At 38.6% G+C, this 20941-nt stretch overlaps 1 protein-coding gene across 2 annotated transcripts in view; it reads right to left on the reverse strand.

Moving 5' to 3' along the window:
- Nucleotides 1-20941, reverse strand: part of ESR1 (estrogen receptor 1) — a 114785-nt gene that overhangs the window by 74505 nt on the left and 19339 nt on the right. For both annotated transcript variants that reach the window (XM_055810944.1, XM_055810945.1), the window contains exon 2: nt 7822-8012. In XM_055810944.1, the coding sequence (XP_055666919.1) occupies nt 7822-8012 (191 nt within the window). The remainder of the gene's footprint in view (nt 1-7821; nt 8013-20941) is intronic.

The following is a 20941-nucleotide window of genomic DNA, read 5'->3' on the forward strand; positions in this document are numbered from 1 at the left end:
AAGTTCTGGTATTACTATTTTTGGGGGGCAGGGAGGGGGGTAGCCTGGAGGAACACAACGGAACACAGGATTCTCACTGCTCAGATCATGCAGTGGACGTGGACATTTCTAAGCACAATGAGTTTTCTTCATTGAAGTCTGTGAAACTGAAACTGCAGTACAGTCAATTCCTAGTTTGTTAAATTATTATACTAAACTTTAACATCAGTGTTTTGACAAAAAGCCACTTTTCTGCCTATATACTACTTTCTCATGCCAAGCAAAACCTAGTTATCCTCTTCTTTAATTTACCAATACATTTTTGTGCTCCTTGGTTTGCTTTTTTATACTCTTAACATCATGTATGCTCTGTAGAAGGTTCATCCATTTTATAACCAGAAGGGTCAACAAAGATAATTCAGTCTATTGTCCTGCATATCTCTAACCACAGAGAGGAGAATAACTGTGTTACCCATAACAAATGAACTCCAACTATTTAAAAAATTTGTGACTAAATTAAATCAAATATTTGAGAGAACTACATACCCTTATTCAAAGAATTCTGAAAATGAGATATTTACTACATCAGTTACTAAATAATACCAGCAGTTAATTGCTATGCTAGCTTTTTTATAGTAACTCTGAAATAACATACATACTTCAATAAAGTGTGTATTAGTCTCCTTTTGGAAATAAATGATGTCAAAGATTACTTCATGCACTTCCAATACATTTGTCATTTTAGTCATCCTACACAGTTCTCTCTAGTTTGATTTCCACTTTTCAGAAGTGACTGCAAAGGACAACTTAACCTACAGAAGTCTGAAACTTTGTGGGAGTGAAACTTATGGAGCCACTTTAAATTAATAAACCACCTGAATAAAAAGAGGTTACTAAAATATCTTTCCCTTCACACTCTGTAAAACCAAGTGGAACAGTTAAGCACTTTCCCGCTGGACAAACAAACATGTTCTCTTGTAATTTGTAAAGGTAAAGCTCTTTTTTTTTTTTTTTTCCCCATGTGAATATTTTGAATATCTGACAGACTTAGCCCTGAGTTAGGAATAATGTGAGTTTCCAAATGAAATATTCACTAAATACTTGCAAGACAAAATACTGTTTAAGTTTTTTTGTTGCTTGATATAGCACAACAATCATATTGCAGATGAAGTAAAACACTGTTAGAGCTAATAATACAGGATAAATTAAGTATGATTTCTAAGGGCTAGAGTTTTTTCTAGGAGACAGAAAAAGCTTTGGAGTTGGCAGGGGAAGAACCAGTGGCCATTTATGAAATCAGGTAACAATCAGTGAGTGTTGCCTGCTTTCTGAAGTGTGCTACCCAACTTCAGTAAGTTTTTCAGCATTGCCTGGGGTGACATTTCATATGTCAGCTAGGAAAATATAGTTTAGATGATTTCAGAAAACCAGTCTCAGGGAAGAACTATCAGAGTTCAGTGTTCCAATGGAAGCTGATATTGAATAAGGCTCTGTAGTGTTTGTCCTGGATCCAGTTCTATATAGCATTTTCCTCACTAACTGGTAATGGACTGAAGTATTTATTTTATTAAATGTTATTCATTTGTAGATGACATTTATATGTGTTAGAAGACCAGACTACTCTGATAGTCAGACAGAAATAGATCTGAAATAAATGGCAGGAGTCTACAGGATAAGAATTCTAAATTATCTTGGCAAACTGGAGATAGCACATGGGAAAAAACAGCACAAAAGTGAGGACCAGAACAAACCACTACATTAAAATAGGAATAATCAGATGCACAAACCTAGATGGGAAAGAAGTGGTTTCTTCTCTAGAAAAGAATTTTTGAGTTAATTCTGTGTTACACACTGATTATAAGTGAACAGTGTCATGTTTTTGTAAATAAGGCAAGCATTACAGTGTGATGAATGTAGACAAATACACCGGCTGGGCTTGTAAGATAATCCTATTGCTCTGTTCAGTAGCTGTAAAACATCACATAAAAGGAAAATGTGCTTCAAGACAAAAAGAAAAACAGAACAAAGTGGAGAATCTCCAACACAGATCAACTAGAAGATTAGAAGTCTAGAAAAAATATAAGAAAAGCCTGAATAAACTGTTTTTCTTCAGGGTAGATAAAGCAGCATAATTTAATACTATTTTTTTTAAAGTGTGATAGCAATCTTCCATGCTTTAAAGGCTGTTGCAAATGGAAAGAGAATGGCATGATAGACAGGAAAATAAGCAATGAGTTTAACCTGCAGGAAGGAAGATTCAAATTTCACCATGGCCTTCAGAGACAGGGAAAATAAAATATTGGATCATGCTACAGGTTTTTAAGAGGCAGTTCAAACAACATATGTAAGGAATTGGCAACAATTGATCCTATCACAGGACAGAAAGACGGACTAGGGCTCTGGGTCTGCTGCAGCCCTATGATTTTCCTAGATCATGAAAAACAAGGAAGTATCTTGGATGTGAACATCTCAAGTCACCGCCACATCCATGCCGAATGCAGCACTTAAAACTTGCTGGAAAAGTACCACATTCAAAATTGGCTTACTAGGAAAAGAGATATATTCACTCTTGCCTTTCAGTAACACACGTTTCTGAAACAGGATCACCACCTATCAGACTGCTGATATTAAAAATGCACATTTGGGGATAACAATAAGAGTTATGCGCTTAACTCAAGGGACTCTACAGAAAAACTACTAAAAACCACCAAAATAAATCAAAAGAAGTTTCAGAAGAACCTGGCTGACCATGGGCTCTTAGAGCAGTCCCAGTGATGGCTAAACTCTGGAGAACTTTCCAAACACACGTTTTCTAGCCTTTGAACTTCCAACAGCCACCTACCTCTCAAACTGGAATAGTGTGCTTTCCACCCTGAGACTAGATACTGGTCTGCAGCCCCCTGTTCATTGGCTGGGATTACCTCTGCTAGTTTTACTTAGGTTAACATTTTTTAGTTTTGCTCTTTCTGCTGACAACTCATACAATCCCCGTATGAGCAGTCTTATTATAGGGAGTTTCTGTCCTCTTGGCTGCCGGATTTGTGCAGCATTTGTAGCTGTTATCAAACAGATTACAAAAATACCATGAAAACAGAAGACAATAATGGAAAGTTGAAGGGAAGATCTCAGAAACCTCCCAAATTGACAATATTGAAATTACTGCACTGCAACATTACCTAAACACCCAATTATTAGACATGTTTTACCAGTGAAATTCTCTCCAACTCAGATGAAAATACGTATATATTAACAACCCCTCCTAGCATTGTTTGAATTACATACTTTCAACAAAGTACAGCTCTATCACTGTGAAGTTAAAACAATTGATAACACGTAGAGTTGACTGCCAAAACTCTCCTACTTGATGGTCAGAAGGTATAACTGATAAATAAAATCCATATTCAAGCCACACATATAAAATACTTCCCAGCTTCAATAATTCCTGCACTTTGGAGATCACTATATCTCTGTGATCAGGACATTAATGGCAGGCCTCTGGAATCCCTCAACACAGCTATTAATCCATTCTCAGATGCCAACCTGTTCTTGCTGGACTGGTTCTGTCTCCCATCATGCAGTAATTCTTAAGTGAATATTTGTGAAATATCCCAGATTTTTGTCTGAGTATACAGCTGTGAGAAAAGGCAGAGAAGGTGCACCTGTAAAACATCAGAAGGGCATATGAGGGAGGCAGGGAAATAAAACTGGGGATTTCTAAAGTACTTCAGCAATTCTGAGATCAGGATACCCTCCAATGTAAGGAGCTGCCCTTCATTTGTTTTGAATGCCTTGTGCTTTCACTGAGGATTCTCAGCCCCACACATGTAGGCATTTGTTGGATGTCTGTCAGAGGTGGTATGATGGTACAAGTAAATCCTTCCTGTCCTGTACCCTTTGGTGGCTAGCCAAAAGCCAAGAGAATTAGAAGGAGGGGGAAAGGATTTGTGAGTCATAAGGGCATTTTTAATTTGTAAATGGTATTTGTAAAGCTGATGTTGAAATACTTCATCCAATTCTGGCATCCAAACTTTACAGATACTATTATGGGTGTGGGGGGATCATGAAAGGTGCAAAAACAAAGGACTCAGAAGACAGAAATATATACCGCAGAGGACTGAAACATTTTAGTTCATCTAAGATATCAAGAACTTCCCACAGGACAGAGATACTATATACTAACTCTGGTTCATGGATGTGATGTAAAACCCAAAGTAATATAAATAAGAAAGGTAATTTTTTAGCAGATTGGAGAACAAATCATTAAAATAAGCAGTCATTGTAAGAAAACTCTTGAGCTCACAGATCAAGGCTGGGCATCTTCTAAAAGGCTGACCTCCATCGTTACCAGGATTTGTACACAGAGAGCATATAAAGTTTATATTGATAGAAGACCAGACTTAATGATCTAATGGCCCTCCTTGGTCTTAAAATCCATAAATATTTCAGTAGAGAAGTACAGTGTACCGTGATGTGACTGCTTGTTATGCTTCTGGATTCAAGTCAGTTGAGCAAGTACACTCCTGAAGGCTACATATGCTGGCCAAAGAGTAAAGTACTCTTCTATCACCAAGCAACACAGTGTTCTTGGTGTCATATGATTTTTCTCTCACATGAAACATTATACATTAATATCAGTCTGCACAAAGTTTTCTCAAAACAAGGTCCCAAATCACTTTTGGGACATACACTAACAAAACAGATTGACATGGGCAGTTTCAGGAGGCAGCTGAGATTTTACACCAGCCATCTGTTATTTAAACAAAATTGAGCAGTTGCACATATTGAGAGACAGTTACTAACTCAGGTTGCCTTTTAAGCTTTAACTGTTTGACAGCAAAGAAAAACAACTTAGCATTTAAAATTCACAAAATATTTCCAGCTCCCCTGGATAAAAATGAAGCTACCCATCTCTGCCTCAGGTAAGGTCCAACGCAGATGTGAGTTTTCACAAAATTTAAGTAGATACTTAGGCAAGCAAGCATAGATACCTCAGATACCACTGAGAACAGATACACAGGGAGGAAACAGATCACCCCATACAGCTTGTTCACGTCTGTACTCACTTTTTCTGGTGGTTCTATTAAAAATCATATAGAATGTTTGACTACATTCTATCAAAACCATCAAACTTCCTTACAGCAATTCTCCTATCAAGTCTGATGAGAAGCATAAAAATGGCCTATCATCTCTGCATCTATATAGGTATTGGGAAATACAGGATAGCAAAGCACAAAAGTAGCATGGTTCTCTTGCATTTAAAGAAAGACACACTATAAACAGCAAAAAAGAAGTTTGTGCTGAAAGCATTCTGTGTTACTTTTGTTTATACAAACCAGTCCTGTGTACCTCAATACAGCTTAATCATCTGATTCCCAGGAAACTTTTGTTCCTTTTTTTAGAAATGCATATAATATATACAATGCAGATATAATAATATGTAGTCCACATATTCTTCTACACATACACCTACACATTAGTAGTATTCATTCCTAGATATCTAATCACAAGCTATTTAACATTATTATTATCTGCAAGGTAAATAGCAGGTTTTCTTATGTATTCTCAATCTAAATATCACTGTCATTTTCATAAATTGAACACGTGTTCAATAAGAACATATGATTACTAAGGTAGACATCTCTTCCAGATCCAGTAGAAAATTCAAAAAAATCCCTTAGTTCATCAGGACTGGGCACTATGATCTTAAAAGTTCTTTAGAGGACTTTTGATACCATCTGTGATCAAGTGATCACAATTCTCTCATGAGTACTGATATTCTTGAATACTTTCTTGATATTAGTGGATGTCATTTTCTATGGCAGATGTTAACCACAGAAGAGGTGGATCAACTGGAGAAAGTACAGAGGAGTTTAACAAATGGGATGAGAAAGCTAGAAAGCATGTTCTACTAGAAAGAAGTGGGTTTGTTTAGTCTAAAAAAGAGAAGACTGAGGAAAGATATGATAACAGTCTTCAACTATGTAAAAGGTTGTTGTAATAAGCCTTCTTCATGCCCACAAGGAGTAGGGCAAGAAGCAATGGGCTTAAATTAAAGCAAATACAATTTAGAGATCAAGAAAGGCATTTTATGGAACACTGGAAACTTAAGATTTAAATTTTTAAATACTACCTACTTAAAAATTATGTTAAGTATACAAATGTAGCAAGAACTAAATTTACTAATTGGTATGTACTGTATTACAAATAGATAACAGATGCATTGTGGAGGACCATAACATTTGTCCACATGGAGACTAGGGCAAAACCACCCAAGTGCTGACTGCAGAACCATGGAAGTCATCAAGACAGTAAGATTCATTTTTTCTTCCATAGTGGCCAAAGGCTGAAGATCTGTGCTATGCAATTACTGGATAACTAACTCTTACTGTTGCTTAAGAATATTTAATTTTCCACTTTCTTGTTGACTTAGTTCAGTTCACATACAAGAAGAGTATATCAAAATTCTAATTTTGGTCAGAGGAACTCAAAATGAAAAATAATGAAAAGCACGCGGTAAGGGAGCTGTTCTCCCTACATCACAAGTTTAAGTAAATTATTCTGATGTTAAAAGCATTTCACCCTTTCTCCCTCCAGTGTTGCTTATTATCAACATCTGGCCTTAACCATTTTCTTTTCTAAAAATCATTTTGATGAGTCTGGAAAAGCAGAAATACAAGTAACTATTAACTAAACACCAACATTCAAATCATTTCATCAATGTCTACCACGCAGCCAATATTTCATTTTTTCCTTTAAGGTGGGGAAAATTCTGAACTGAATGCTGGAAGTCTTATTTAACTCACCTCAGTGTTAGTCATCCAACAAAACAGGCAATAATCACACCTTATGATGAGGTAAGAACTGCTCCTCATAATGTTTACTTCAAAAAAGGAGTGACAGGAAATTTTGTGCCTATATATCACCTGGTGATTTGAAAGGCTGTAGAAATCTAACTAAAGCATAGTGCTTTATTAGTTTTCTGCTTGGAAAGGAATAAAACTCATTTTATTTTCTTCTCAAAAATAAGGCTTAGACACTGAACAGTACCTGTGTTTTCAGTACAATCATACTCACTTCTTACTCACTTTAGGAGATGTTGAACAAAGCAAAAAAATATCCATTCCACAGAGTGATGGCCATTTAAAGCAAGAATTGTTTCAGTCACAGGAATTTACGCTGTTTCTGTTAGATGCCCTTTACTCCACTGGACACCTCACACAGTACATTTTTAGCCATGACAAGACTGCAAACTGAACTATTCTGTGTATAATTAAAAGCCCTGTTTTGCTGACAGATACATCTGATACTTCATCAAAGAAACATTCCTTTTCAATATTGGTTCTCAAAAGACATCTCACATCTTCAAAGAATTGAGATTTGGATTGAACCATCTTGCTAATGAAGCACTAAATTTAGTAAATCAGTTGATATAAATTCATCGTCATCTGACAGGGAATTCTCAAAAAAAAACCCCAACTGTTTTGTATAAAAACTTAATCACAGAAAAGAAAGATACATTGCCTGAAAGAGGGGTCATCTTGATGCAATAGAGATTTTTAAGTTACATTTCTCACTGCCTCTGTGGTCAGACATACCTAAACCTAGGACAACATAGAGAAACTTTTCTTTCCCTTATTAATCTTCGACAATAAATTACACTGTATTTCATACCTGTTGGAAGCATTCATCAAATAGAGCTAAAAAAATACATGGCAAAGCACAGCAGCTGTTAATGAAAACCCAATAAATGTCATTGTCCTGGGCTCAGGCTACAATCCCAAGCAGCTTCACAGTTTCCTTAAGACTAAAGAGTACAGGGGTTTCACTTGAACACTTTATTACCTTGAATACTCCTTTTGAAAAAAGCTTTGCAGCCCTCACAAGACCAGACCCCATAATGGTAGCCTGAAGCGTAGTCGTTACAGACAGCACAGTACCGGGTCTCCTTGGTGGACTCCATGGACAGGGTCCCTTTCTCGTTGGTGCTGGACATCCTTTCCCGGATGCTGTGGCGCCTGGTATCAGAGCTTGGCCTGTTAATAGCAAAACAACAATCATTCTTTCAGCAAGGTTAAGGCTCATCCACTCATACAGATTGTGAGAAAGAAAAGCAGATATAGTTCTGAAATGACAGATGGACAGAAAAATAATCTTTTATCACCCTCTGTCTTCTTCTAGTTGGAAAGGTGTAGAACCAGCAAGATACAGGGGAATTTCTCACAAATCAATCTGGTGTTATTAGGTGTTGTATCTTGAAAAATTAAGAAGTTATTTGATAGTCATAATTTTTCCTCAAGACATTACAAAGGAATACAAAAAAAATCAGCATGCTTTTGTGTATCTGCTCCTGTACAAAGGGTTCAGCCTGACTGCAGTATCAGTAGGCAGTTTGAGAATCTGCAGCAAAAATCACTTAATGTTTGCATCTGAATTTGCAAGTTACTTAAATTATTAACCAGGTTATTTTCAAGCATTATTGCCCAATTAGAGATGCAAACTTTCCTTACATTGTCAAAGACATAGTAGTGCATAAAACAGTCTCTATTTGCATTAGAATACCACTTTAATAAAAAATAAGAAGTGGTTTTAACACAAGAAAAGTCAGAAGGTATTAAAAATTGTTGCTGAAGAATTTTCGGTCCAGTGACATACATGTTACTAGACATGCACGACTCATATGTGCAGTATACTACTGAATGAAAACTGAATAAATCTATAATCTAAGTGGCAATGAATTAACATCTAGTCAATCTAGTGAGAGGTTATTATGGGTAGCTGCTGCAGGTGTGGTAAACAATATTCAAATAGATGAAAGCACATGGAACTACCAAGGGAACCAGAAATTAATTCTGGGATTGCTCCTGGAAGGCAAACAGCTCTTGCAAAACATGCTTTCCAGTAAGAAACTGCACTACAAATTGTCCAGGAGACAAATACAATTGGGTGTGACAGCATCAGACAACCTAAGGCATGAAGAATCCTGCTGTTTACAGTAATTATCTACTTACCATGCATGTTTTAATTGCTGGTTAGTATAACAGGTGGCTCTTATCTCTCCAGAGTCCCAACATTTTCTCAAAGAAACATATCCTGGTTTTGAGTCTAGGAGACCAGGGCGCTGTCTTTCAGATTTCTTCCTACATACCCAATTTTGCCATACTCCCTTCTTCAGCACAGCAAAACTTCCTTTGTTTTGATGAACTGAGGCATCTGGCACCAACAGCACCATCCTGTGCCAAACCAATACTCCCCAGCAGCTTTCTGATTACTCTACATGTGCTCAACCATCTGCTTTCATCTAGCCAAAGTTCTCGGACATCCCCTGCTGCAGTTCATCCCAATGCCCAAAACCTTTCTACCAGCCAAAGCCACCTGGACACTCTCAAACATGCTGCCAGTCACCCCCTCAATACTTTTTATATATAATTTCCATTCCCAAATATGATATGTCTTCATTGAATGGTTTTGAATGGCTATCAGTTATTAGAGAAACATGAGGCTTTACCATGTTATATAGCAGAAACTGCTGCTGGCATCATTCAGGGAAACTGCATTTTTTTAAAACCAAAGTTCTTTACCAAGCCTTATATACCAGCTAATTTTGAGCACTTATTTAAATAATTTTTGTTTCCTTGGGACCTGCACAAGACAGAAAAACTGCAAATGGCAAAGCATTGGCATGGCACAACTCTGGCTTTTTAGTGAAACAGGAAAACTGGAGAATGTCACAATTCTGACAACATGAGTTTAACAAACTAGGCAGGAAAAAAAAATCCTTGTATATTTTAGATGCTGCCACGTGAAAAGGTGAAAACAATATCATTGATAAATCATTATGGGCATAACATATTCTTAGTGTAATTACCCTTTCCAGCTCACCAAACCCAGGTAGCTCTTTTATTCTTCTCCAAGTCCTGAATCTGCCTTTGAATTTGCTTTATCCGAGTGCCTCATTTAATTGACTTCTTTTTTTCTACTGAACACTGATCAAAGCTGTCATTTCTTATCTTCTCCACCCTATTCTCCCCTGCCTGCAACTATCACCTAATCCATCCTCCCAGTATAACTTTTAACAAACCATGATGTGGCTTTTAAATAAACATATATTTTTAGGGGTATAGAACTACAAGAATGTTTAAAATATTTGAGTAAAATAGCAAGCAAGCAAATAACTGTCAATGCAATTTTAACAGCATTAGACTAGTCTGTTAGGTACACATAACCATCTAATAGATATTTAGAATTTTGGGGTTGTTTTTTCAAAACTGTTACAAATATACCTGTTATTGAAGGTAAGGTTCCCAAAATTATTTTCAGATCAATAGAACTAAAAATAAATTACAATTTTATAAAGCCTAACTTTCAAGTTATTTTTTTAAAAAACAGTAAAAGGAAAAAAAATCAGGTTCCAAAATGATTGCATATTTTTGCATGCTTGTCATAATTTTCCAACACCACACACACACACACTTACTAAAGCAATCCTAGTTTCCTAGTTGGATACAAAAGAAAACACTTCAACTAATAAGTAAAACTCAAATAGAGTAAAGAAATACCAAAAAGGATCAGTCATCACCCAGCCCAGAAAAATTAAATTTTAATCTTTTCAGAATATTTATCTTCACTCAGATCAAGACTAGGTTCACAAATATTTTTTTATTAAAATTTTATTTAAGAATAAGAAAAAATATTGAAAAATAGCCTGGAGGAGGGGGAAAAAAAAAACTTTTTCTATCTAGAATAGACAAGAACTCTCATAAAAAATGTACTCTCCAAAGAAAATAAGATGCATAGATACTAACAAGGAAGATGCAGTAAAGAGGGACATCTTTTGCCATGCTGCTTGTGGGAAAACTGAGTCCATCCTCAGTCACACAAAGCCACTTTTTCAGGGGGAGGCTGTAGGCAGCAGCAGTGAGACAGCATGCTCCCTCTAAGCACACGCAGGATCCACGGTGCAAGGGATCACAGAGAGACAGGGCAGCAATGCCACTGCTCACTCCTGCCCTTAATGCCCATGCATTTCATATTTGACTTAGACCACCGTTCCTTTCCTGCACACAAACTTGTTACATCGAAAGAGCACTATAAATCTGTTACAGAGACCTTCACAAAGCAAAATGAATCTAAAGATGGTCTTTGCTGGCTTCCCACCCCCAAAATCAGTGCCACTTGAGCGCCACTTGAGCAAGGTTTTGTGAACTGGCCTTGCAGAGTCATCACATTCAGGCTCTTGTGAACCACAGTGGGAAGCACACTAGAACACCCCTAGCCCCATCCTTCTCTGAAATAATACCTTGCCACCCCTTTTCATTTATACAATGAAAATGAAAGCAGGTAGTAAATAAACTCTAGTATGTATTAGAGGAGGTGAGGAGTAAATCTTTTTGAGAAAAGAATATCCCAATAACACAGAGCTTGCAAATCAAAATAACATCTAAATCAAAATAATGGAAATCAGCTGCTAGTTAGTGCACATCACAGACCACTAATGCTGTGTCCTGACAAAAAATAACAGTCTGTTCTTCACCCAGCTTTCAGTTAGGTTTCAAGGGTTAGCCTTCTGGAGAACATAATGCAATAACCTAACCCAACTTTAATAACTGTGGCAAGATCATCATTCCTAAAATACAATAGCAGAACCCTTTCAACAACTTTCTTTGTAATCTATGCTAATTATAACATCAACACCAAAAAAAAAAAAAAAAAAAAGACCGAAAGTTCTGTCAACTAAGTTTATGAAAGAGAAACACAAATCAAAAGGAAAGAAAACCCCAGATAAAGCCCTCCCTCCAAGACCCACACCAAAACAGAACAAATTAGAAAGCAAAAAACCCTCAGAATTTACTGCTCATTTCCAAATGTAATAACATAGCAGACATAAAATGGAAAGTGTTTTGAAACCTACAGAGCAGAAGAAACTTGTCTTCCACACTCACTTTCATGTTTTTCCACCTATGTCGCACAGAGACTGCTCTTCAATAGATCTGTTAGCAAACAAGACACCTCTGCTTTAAACATTCACTCATCACCTGCAACTCTGAATCAGCATAGAGATCATTAACCCCATGTTGACTGTAAGGTGAAAAGAATGCTTACAGGAAGGAATTGTGGTTTTATAATATAAACTCAGGGTTTTATATCACCGTAATCTGACTGTCAGGCAGCATGAATTTAGGAAACCCACATTACAAATCCACCCAACAGCAAGATAAGGCCCACTTTACAACAACCCCAGCTTTATCTGAAATAAAGAGATTTCATAGGTAGTTCTTAAGGGAAAAGTCATTTAAGCAGTTAAAGCAGACACCTTGAAAAATTCTAGTTTTCTGATTTTACTTTCATACAAGAAACTTTAATTTGCAGCTGTTAAATCTTTCTTACCAGAATGGATGGAAGTTCACAGTGTAAAAAGCCTCAAAACTGATGGCCATTTCAAAAGCAGTCAACATCTAGCACAAATGCTTTTCCACACATCAGACTTATAACACCATTCTACTGTTCAATATGAAATTATTTAACTTGCTGTTAGTATGTGATTTACTACATGGGGCAAAATATTTATGAAAGATTATTTGGACAGAATTAGGTCCTTGAAAATACTTAAAAGACATCTCAAGGAGAAGTACTGCAACAAGAATGACAAAGTATAAAAATAAACAGAAAATTGCCCAGTACATTAAGCACCTCAAAACTGTACTCTCAGAAAGCTCCAATGAATCTGAACAACAAAAAAAAACCCATAAGCCATCCAAATTAAAATGTTGGCTTAAAACAAATATCCCAAAATGCCTAGGGTTGTAATTAAGCTAAATACAACTTGACGATGAAGAGACACAGTCTTACACAGAGCTGTATATCAGACAGAATCACAAGATATTTTAGGATAGATGGGACCTTGGGAGGTGGCCCCATGCCGAGGCAGCATTGGCACAAGACAGGCTACAGCAATGAGGGTGCATTCCAACAACGGGACCAGAAGCCTTGGCTGATCCTCCGCTGGTGATGAAGATCAGCTGGGGCTCACCCTGGGCCTGATTGTGAGTGATTTCCGATCTATGGCTCTGAGCACATTTCTCTCACTCTCTTCCTCCCCAAAACAGAATGGTTTTGTCTATGCTACCAAGGGAGAGGGACCCTTGCAGAGCTTCTGCTGGAACCATGCCCCAGGAGAGGATTAGTCAGCCAAACCAAACTGTGCCTGAGAGCGTGAAGCTATTAAGCAGTGAGAGCCATCCTGCTGGTGTTTGCACCCATGCCCTGGCCTTATTTAGGTAACTAAAAATACATGCAGGCCTTTCTTGCCCCGCTATCCTTAGTTTACTCCCTGATCATGAGCAAGTTAATGTCTGGCTGCAGCATTAAAAATGATAGTAATAAGCATTTCCCTTACACAGCAATAATGCCCCTTGCATCTTAGTGCCTACCTCACTAAATGTGATACTTCAGTTCATCTACAATTTCTATATGGGATAAATACAGATGTAAAAGTTTGATACTCCTGGGTGAAAATAAGCTGTAGGCTGAGCAGGAGCTGCCTGTAATTCAGATCTCTAAATGGCTTTCCACCAGGGTAAATACAGAGTGCAACCAGAAAGGCCACCAGAGCAGAACTGTACAGCACCTTCCTTCCCACCTGTGACAGCAATGCCGGAGGAGACCTTCATGCTAGAGAAATCTCCCCTGGTCACTTCATATTCCTTTCATGGGTTTGGCTCATATCTCCCCTTCTCCTTCAGGATGAGTGCAGGGACACCTAAACATAATTACCTATGTAGAAGACCCTAAGCTAGTGCAGTGAATGGACGAGGTGAAGAAATAATTGACATAAAGGAATGAGGAGAAGCAATGTAAAGGACTACTTTAAAAATAACAGAAGATACATGTGAAGGCCAACTAAGAAAAAAAATTTGCAAGGAAACCAACTGAAAGCAGGACAGGTTTTAGTGCAGCAAAAAGGAAAAAAGGATAACTGACATGAGAGAAATTTAAGAAAAATATTAAAATAAATGAAGTCATATGAAAGTTGAATAATAAAATAATCCTAAAATATTGACAGTATTTTACAATGTCTCAGAAAATGTATTTTATAGTCAGAAGACTCTGGGATGTTTTCTTTAGAACTAGAATAAAATACAATTTTATGTGGTAACTAAAGTAAAATAACTTGGGAAAAATAACCCAGTATTGACCAAGAAACGGTAGTGTTGAGGACAGGCTCTGTCAACGTAAGAACAAAAGTTTATCTCCTTAGGTCACCAAAAGTTCTTATCCAACATGAAATTAAACATTTCTTTTGGCACTAGTTCTTTCATCTTCCTCCATCCTTAACTCTGGTTAATTTTAAAATGGGTGATTTAAATAATACATTTAGATATGTCAAAATTAAACCATGCCATGTGTGAAGAAAAATCTCGGAATCTCAGAATCATCTAGGTTGGAAGAGATCTCTTGAGATCATCTAGTCCAACCCGCTGCTCAAGCAGGGTATTCTAGAGCAGGTTGCCTGGGCCCACATCCAGTACAGTTTTGCATTTCTCCAAGAATGGTGACTGAAAAAACCTGTGTCAGTGCTTGGTGCCACAGTAAAAGAATGTTTTCTTATGTTCAGGTGGAAATAGGTATATTTTAATTTGTGCCTTTGATACTATTTTTTTTTTTTCTGCAAGGGTACCTTGCTGGCTCATGTTCAGCTTGCTGGTCACCAGGAACCCAAGGTCCCTTTCTGCAAAGTTACTTGCCAGCTAATTGGGCCCTAGCATGTACTGGTTGGTGCCTGGGGTTATTCCCCTGAAGGTGCAGGAATTTGCATTTCCCCTTGTTGAACTTCATGAGGTTCCTGTCAGCCCATTTTTCCAACCTGTAGTGGTCCCTCTGGATGGCAGCACGACACTCTGGTCTGTTAGCCACTCCTCCCAGTTCTGTCTCATCAGCAGACTTGCTAAGGATGCCCTCTGTCCCATTGTAAGTCAATAATGAATACGCTGAACAGTACTGGCTCCAGTACTGAGTCCTGGGATACACCACTAGTTTGTTGCCTGGTTTCAAACACTAGTTTCAACAGGAATTAGTGGCACTGATTGTGGCCCTCTGGGTCTGGTTGTTCAGCCAGTTTTTAATCCCTTTCAGTGTCCACTTACCTAACCCATACTTTGTCAACTTGTCATAGAATCGTAGAATCATTTAAGTTGGAAAAGGCCTTTGAGATCATTGAGTCCAACTGCAAACCTAACGCTGCCAAGTCCACCACCAAACCATGCCCCTAAGTGACACATCTGCAGGTCTTTTAAATGCCTCCAGGGATGGTGACTCAACCACTTCCCTGGGCAGCCTGTTCCAATGCTTGACAGCTCTTCCACTGAAGACATTTTCCTAATATCCAATCTAAACCTCCCCTGGTGCAACTTGAGGCCATTTCCTCTTGTCCCATCACTTGTTACTCAGGAGAAGAGACCAACACCCACCTCACTACAACCTCCTTCCAGGTAGCTGTAGAGACCAATACAGTCCCCCATGAGCGTCCTTTTCTCCAGGCTAAACACCCCCAGTTCCCTCAGCCGCTCCCCATCAGACTTGTGCTCCAGACCCTTCCCCAGCTCCGTTGCCCGTCTCTGGACACGCTCCAGCACCTCAGTGTCTGCCTTGCAGTGAGGGGCCCCCACCTGAACACAGGTTCCCTCACCGGTGCCGGGTACAGGGGGGCGATCACTGCCCTCGTCCTGCTGGCCACACTGCTTCTGACACCAGCCAGGACGCTGTTGGCCGCCTTGGCCACCTGGGCACACTGCTGGCTCATGCTCATGGCTGTCACCCAGCACCCCCAGGCCCTTTCCCACCAGGCCCTTTCCAGCCGCTCTGCCCCAGCCTGTAGCGCTGTGTGGGGCTGGTGTGACCCAGGTGCAGGACCCGGCACTGAGCCCTGTTGAACCTCATGCAGTTGGCTGGGCCCATCCAGCCTGTCCAGGTCCCTCTGCAGAGCCCTCCTGCCCTCAAGCAGATCAACACTCCCACCCAACTTGGTGTCATCTCCGAGCTTACTGAGGGTGTGCTCGATTCCCTCATGCAGATCATGGATAAAGATATTAAACAGATAAAAATATTAATCTCTTCTAAATCCATTTGCTAAAGTCAGTATAAATTTGCACATCTTTCAGCCCCTTAAAACTTATTTTTTGACAAATTTAATTTTTTTCTCAGATCTGTCACTAATGTTTGCAGACTGGATTAAAGTTTAGAGAGATGTTCTATACACAGTCACTGCACAGTCCATGGCATTTCCAGCCACATTTTCTGGAGGTTCTATTTACGGAAGGCAAAGAGCACCCAGGTTCCTTGTTCACATGCTTGATACATGAATATGGATGTTTTCATTATTTCCCTTTCCCATACTTCCACTCTCGGGGTCAGTTTTCCATAGTTTATAAATGTGAGCAGCTGACCCCCTTCACAACGTAGAAGTTTGCTCAACATTCTGAAAAACATGGAAGCTTTCCTTGGGGATGGCAAGGGAGTTGCGGGGTGTGTTTAAAAGAGGAAAGAGATCAATCTATTTGTCAGTTCAATGGGTCTGAAATTTGAATTTATACAAATAAGTCTTCAGAATAAATACTGAGAAATTAGTACTGTTTCATTCTATTAATCAGTGCGGTTGGAATTTAAACTACAACTCACAGGGTCATTTTCATTAGTCTTAAGTGGTGGTATAGCTGTACCTCACTGAGTAGAATAGAACTCAAACAATTCTGAAGCAATGGAAATTTTCTGGCTTTTTTCTTATGCACAGAAGGTTAGTAATTTCTTTCTGTACATAAGGTGAATGCAGAAACACCCACACACATGCTTTATATGAATATACATTAAAAGAAGATTCACATTTTAAATATAGCACACGGCTGAACTGCACCTTGCAAATACAACTGAAACTTTCATTTATCCCTGCTGCGCATATATATATTATCTTCATTTATATGACCATACTTTTTACAAGGCAACAGCTCATCAGTGCACAAAATAAAAAGAATTCTTTAAATGAGCAGCTATTCTGTCTGGTGTTTTTTTCCTGACAGTTCAGTGTCCGGTGCCTTACTATCAGCACACTATCCAAATTCAGCTATAACATCAGAATTAATTTCCTTCCAAGATTTCCATGCCACTATAGCATTTTAGCAGTTGACAGGTGCTAATGAATGTATTTTTCCAATCCTCTTGTGAGTTGAAAGGATAAAAAAATGAGGCTGAGAGAGATTAAGGTCAAAAGTATATAGTGAGTTATGTGCAACCTAAGTTTGTTAAGTACCCACCATTAAATAACATCTTGAATGTTCAGAGTGCTACTTCCCTTGTCTGCAATTGCAAGGTTAAATGTTCAACACTTACATGAATCAGACCGTAGGACTTCCATTCAGCACAAAGAAAATTCCAAAACAACATGAGAATACCTGGGAGGAGTTTGATTTAAATGGTTTCTGAACTTCACAGAAGCATTTCTGTCAGGGTTAAACAGAGAATTTAGTTCCCCAGGCCAGCAATCAGCTGCCTTCACATAACACTTCTTGAAATTTTTGCCTTATTCCTTTTTTTATTTACCAGTCTTTGCAAAAAATGAGTAGAGAATTTACAAAGAGTGACATATTTCACTATACGGGCATGACACATTCCAGAGTTGATCCTTTTCATTTATTGAAACAGCAGCCCACTTATGATTACCTTATAATTATGAAAATAAGTATTATAATAATAATCACAAAGGCACAATAAGACCAAATAAGATTTGCACAGGTCGTCTTAATTTGAGCTTATTAAAAATAAAAGTTTGCAAATGTTTTTTCTGTGTAGCTTCTCACGCTGAAGAGGACATCTAGAAAACCAAAAATGTTATCCTTCTGCCTCATATTTATAGTCACAATCAGCAGGGCTGGGACATGTTGGTGCACCTCTCGCTTGCCTTAACGCAGCAGGTGATGGCAGGAGATCACTGCCATTCCTGAGCAGCAGAGGAAGGTTATGAGTGATACCTGCTAACAGCTGTACATTTTGACACTACAAGTCCTTTATTCTACTCTTGTTTGTGAGAAATGAAAGCTAGTAAATACACAAAGGCTGCTGCCACTGCTGTCAGTGGAAGTGTCTGCTCTGTCCTTCCACAGCTCTTCTTTTTCGAATGCTCTTGCTTGATCCACCCAGTTCCTTTTGTCCTATTCTTACACTTAACTGTACCTTTGGGCTTTTCCTTCCAGACTCAGTCTCCCTGTCCAGAAAGGACAAACTCATCTTCTTCTCCAGTGTGTGGCCTGACTCTCTGGCTACTTCCATGCCCAGACTCCCTGCAGGCACCTCACACAAAACTCTCCTTCTCCTTCTATCATTGCTTACTTTCCTTGTGTCCTGAGCAGAAAGGTTCTGCTCTTCTGCCTCACTCTGTACCCTTTTAACCTGTCTGCCAAGATTACTTAGCTCCTGTTAATCTTGATATACAATCCTACTTTCCTTTGACCTGCCCCACCAGTTCCACAAACACATACTAAGATTTGTAACTGAGGAAGGACTGAGGGACCCGAGAATTGCCATTTGTTGACCATGTATAACTCATTGATCATAAAAGGACAAAATTATACTTTTTACCAAGGCTGAACTTAAAATCTCTGAAATAATGAGCTGTTCACCACAATAAGTGCTATGAACTATCGACAAAAAAACCCTATTATGTTTCAAGTCAGTCAAAACAGAATTTAAAAATATAAAGTAAAAAAACCAAACAAACAAACAAAAAAACCCAAAACCAAACCATCAACACAATTATTATTTTTTTTTATGATAGCTTTAAAGCTATGAAATGTCATTTATGTAAAGGGTCTTGCCTTCTATGGTTTGTACTTCTGTCGTTTCTCCTCTGGGCTGGGACTGCACTTCTTGTAAGGCAAGCCTTCGTCACAGTAACCACCCTCATTGGAGCTCTGAGGTTCTGTGTGCCAGGACACTTTGCCCATGGGATAAAACAGGGGCCAGAAACACATCTTTGAAGAACTAATTGAGAGATGTCATGCAAGCCATAATATGTGATAAATCCCATAATATTTCTTGCCAGAATTTCACTTCTGAATTAAGAAAAAATATTACCCTCATTAATATTTTGGAGACTATTGAAATCAACACCGAAATCGAATTTCTGCAAAAAAAAGGTTCGGACAACAAAATTCCTCTTTTTTTTTTTAATTTTCAAGCAAAAAACATTTTCTGTGGGATTTTCATTTTGCAGAAATCCAGTTTTAAAAAGTTTTTACAGAAAGATATTCAAACATCAAAACATTTATTTTCATGTAATACACAAAGAAATACAAATGTACATAATAAGCAAGAAGAATCCCAAGACACATGCATAGGTACAGTTCTGCAGGGTTAAGCAGGAGCAGAACTCGATGCTAACTACCAGTAGTCAAACTGTCCTACAGTCTCAAAGTGAAAGTGACATGAACAGACCTACAAAAATTACATACTCTTCAATCACTATACACTAACATTCAGTAAAGCAGGGACAGAGTATCGCTGAAAAGATTATATATCTAGACCTGCCCCACTGGAACTTGTTTTAACTCATCCTTACGTTATTTCCAATAATTCAGCCTCTCTCCGTGGACTGTTTGCTGCTTCACTACCAATCGTTCAGCCTAAGTCCTCTCTGCTGGAATCTAAGTTCATTTGTCCTCAGCTCTTTTTAGTTAGCCCAGAGAACAATTCGGCTGCTGCCCTCTCAGTACATATTCTACCTTTGTAAGGCTCCTGCTACACCAGCTCTCAGCCTTCAGCCTTCCTTCCAGAGTCTCCTTCAATTCCCCCATCTTGCTGCTCTCATAAGGACTTTGATTGCCCCGCAGTGGGCATAATTCTGAAAGAGGCCTTGCCAGTCTCTCCTGAAACAACATATTGACCTGTTCATCTGTTCTTCTGTTCACAGAATAAAATTTTACTTTTCTGCAAAAGATTACTGTTGTCTTGTATTTAGCTCATTATCTTCTCTACCCCTTAGGCTATTATGTATTCTACAGTCCTTTTGCCTACTTAGTAATTCCCCAGTTGTACTTGTGCATTAGATTTCTCCATCCCAAAGACTGGGCACCACACTGACCTTTAGTGAATTTGAGAAATATTTAATGTTTCAGATTCTGTTCTGGCAACCAGCGCTAGGAAAACGTTCTCTTACATACTTACCTTTCAGGTGGCCCATTTACAGTTCTCTACTACTTTTAACAATTGGCAGATAACATTTGCCTATTTAAAATTAATGGTACTATTTTATCTTTGGAGTAAAATATCTGCAAATTATTGTTTTTACGTATCTTTTGAATCCCTGATTACTGGATGATCCTCCTTCTCTTTAAGGAACACAAGTGAAATAAATATTTTGAGCCAGTTCCCCAGGATCCAAAATAATGACCAGCCAACTTGCTCAGGGTTTCTCTGCCCGTGTGTACCTCCTGCCAGGCAGAGTTTTGCCTGGGCACTATCTGTCTCTGTCACAATCTCTCAGATCAGTTAGGCAATCCCACAGACTAGTGCATGAAGGGTCATCTGAGGAAAAACATTAACCCACTGTCTAAAAGCATGCCAAATTTGATGAAAAAGCTGCTGAAACAAAGTGCCTCTGGGAAACGCACAGATATGATTTTCTGGCAGCAATACTGAGTTGGTGTGTGGCTCTGGGGACAGAAGCAACAGGGACCTGAGTGTGACAATCAGCTGTGCCCACAAGTGTGTCAGAGTGGAGCCTGCCCCCACCCTCACCAACACTCTGGAAACATGGACACTGGACATCTCACTTTAGTGTAAACGGTCAGAAGAATAAAATACGTTTGAAAAGCTGGAAGCATGAACAACATCAAAAGGCAGCTTCAGCTGACAATCTCCAGAAATCTCTACAGCTTTCATGCTTAGAAACATCTAGTCACCCTTGTCTCTACTAAAGCTA

The sequence above is a fragment of the Falco peregrinus genome, chromosome 7 (genome assembly GCF_023634155.1).
Source record: "Falco peregrinus isolate bFalPer1 chromosome 7, bFalPer1.pri, whole genome shotgun sequence".
In the NCBI taxonomy this organism is placed as follows: Eukaryota; Metazoa; Chordata; class Aves; order Falconiformes; family Falconidae; genus Falco; species Falco peregrinus.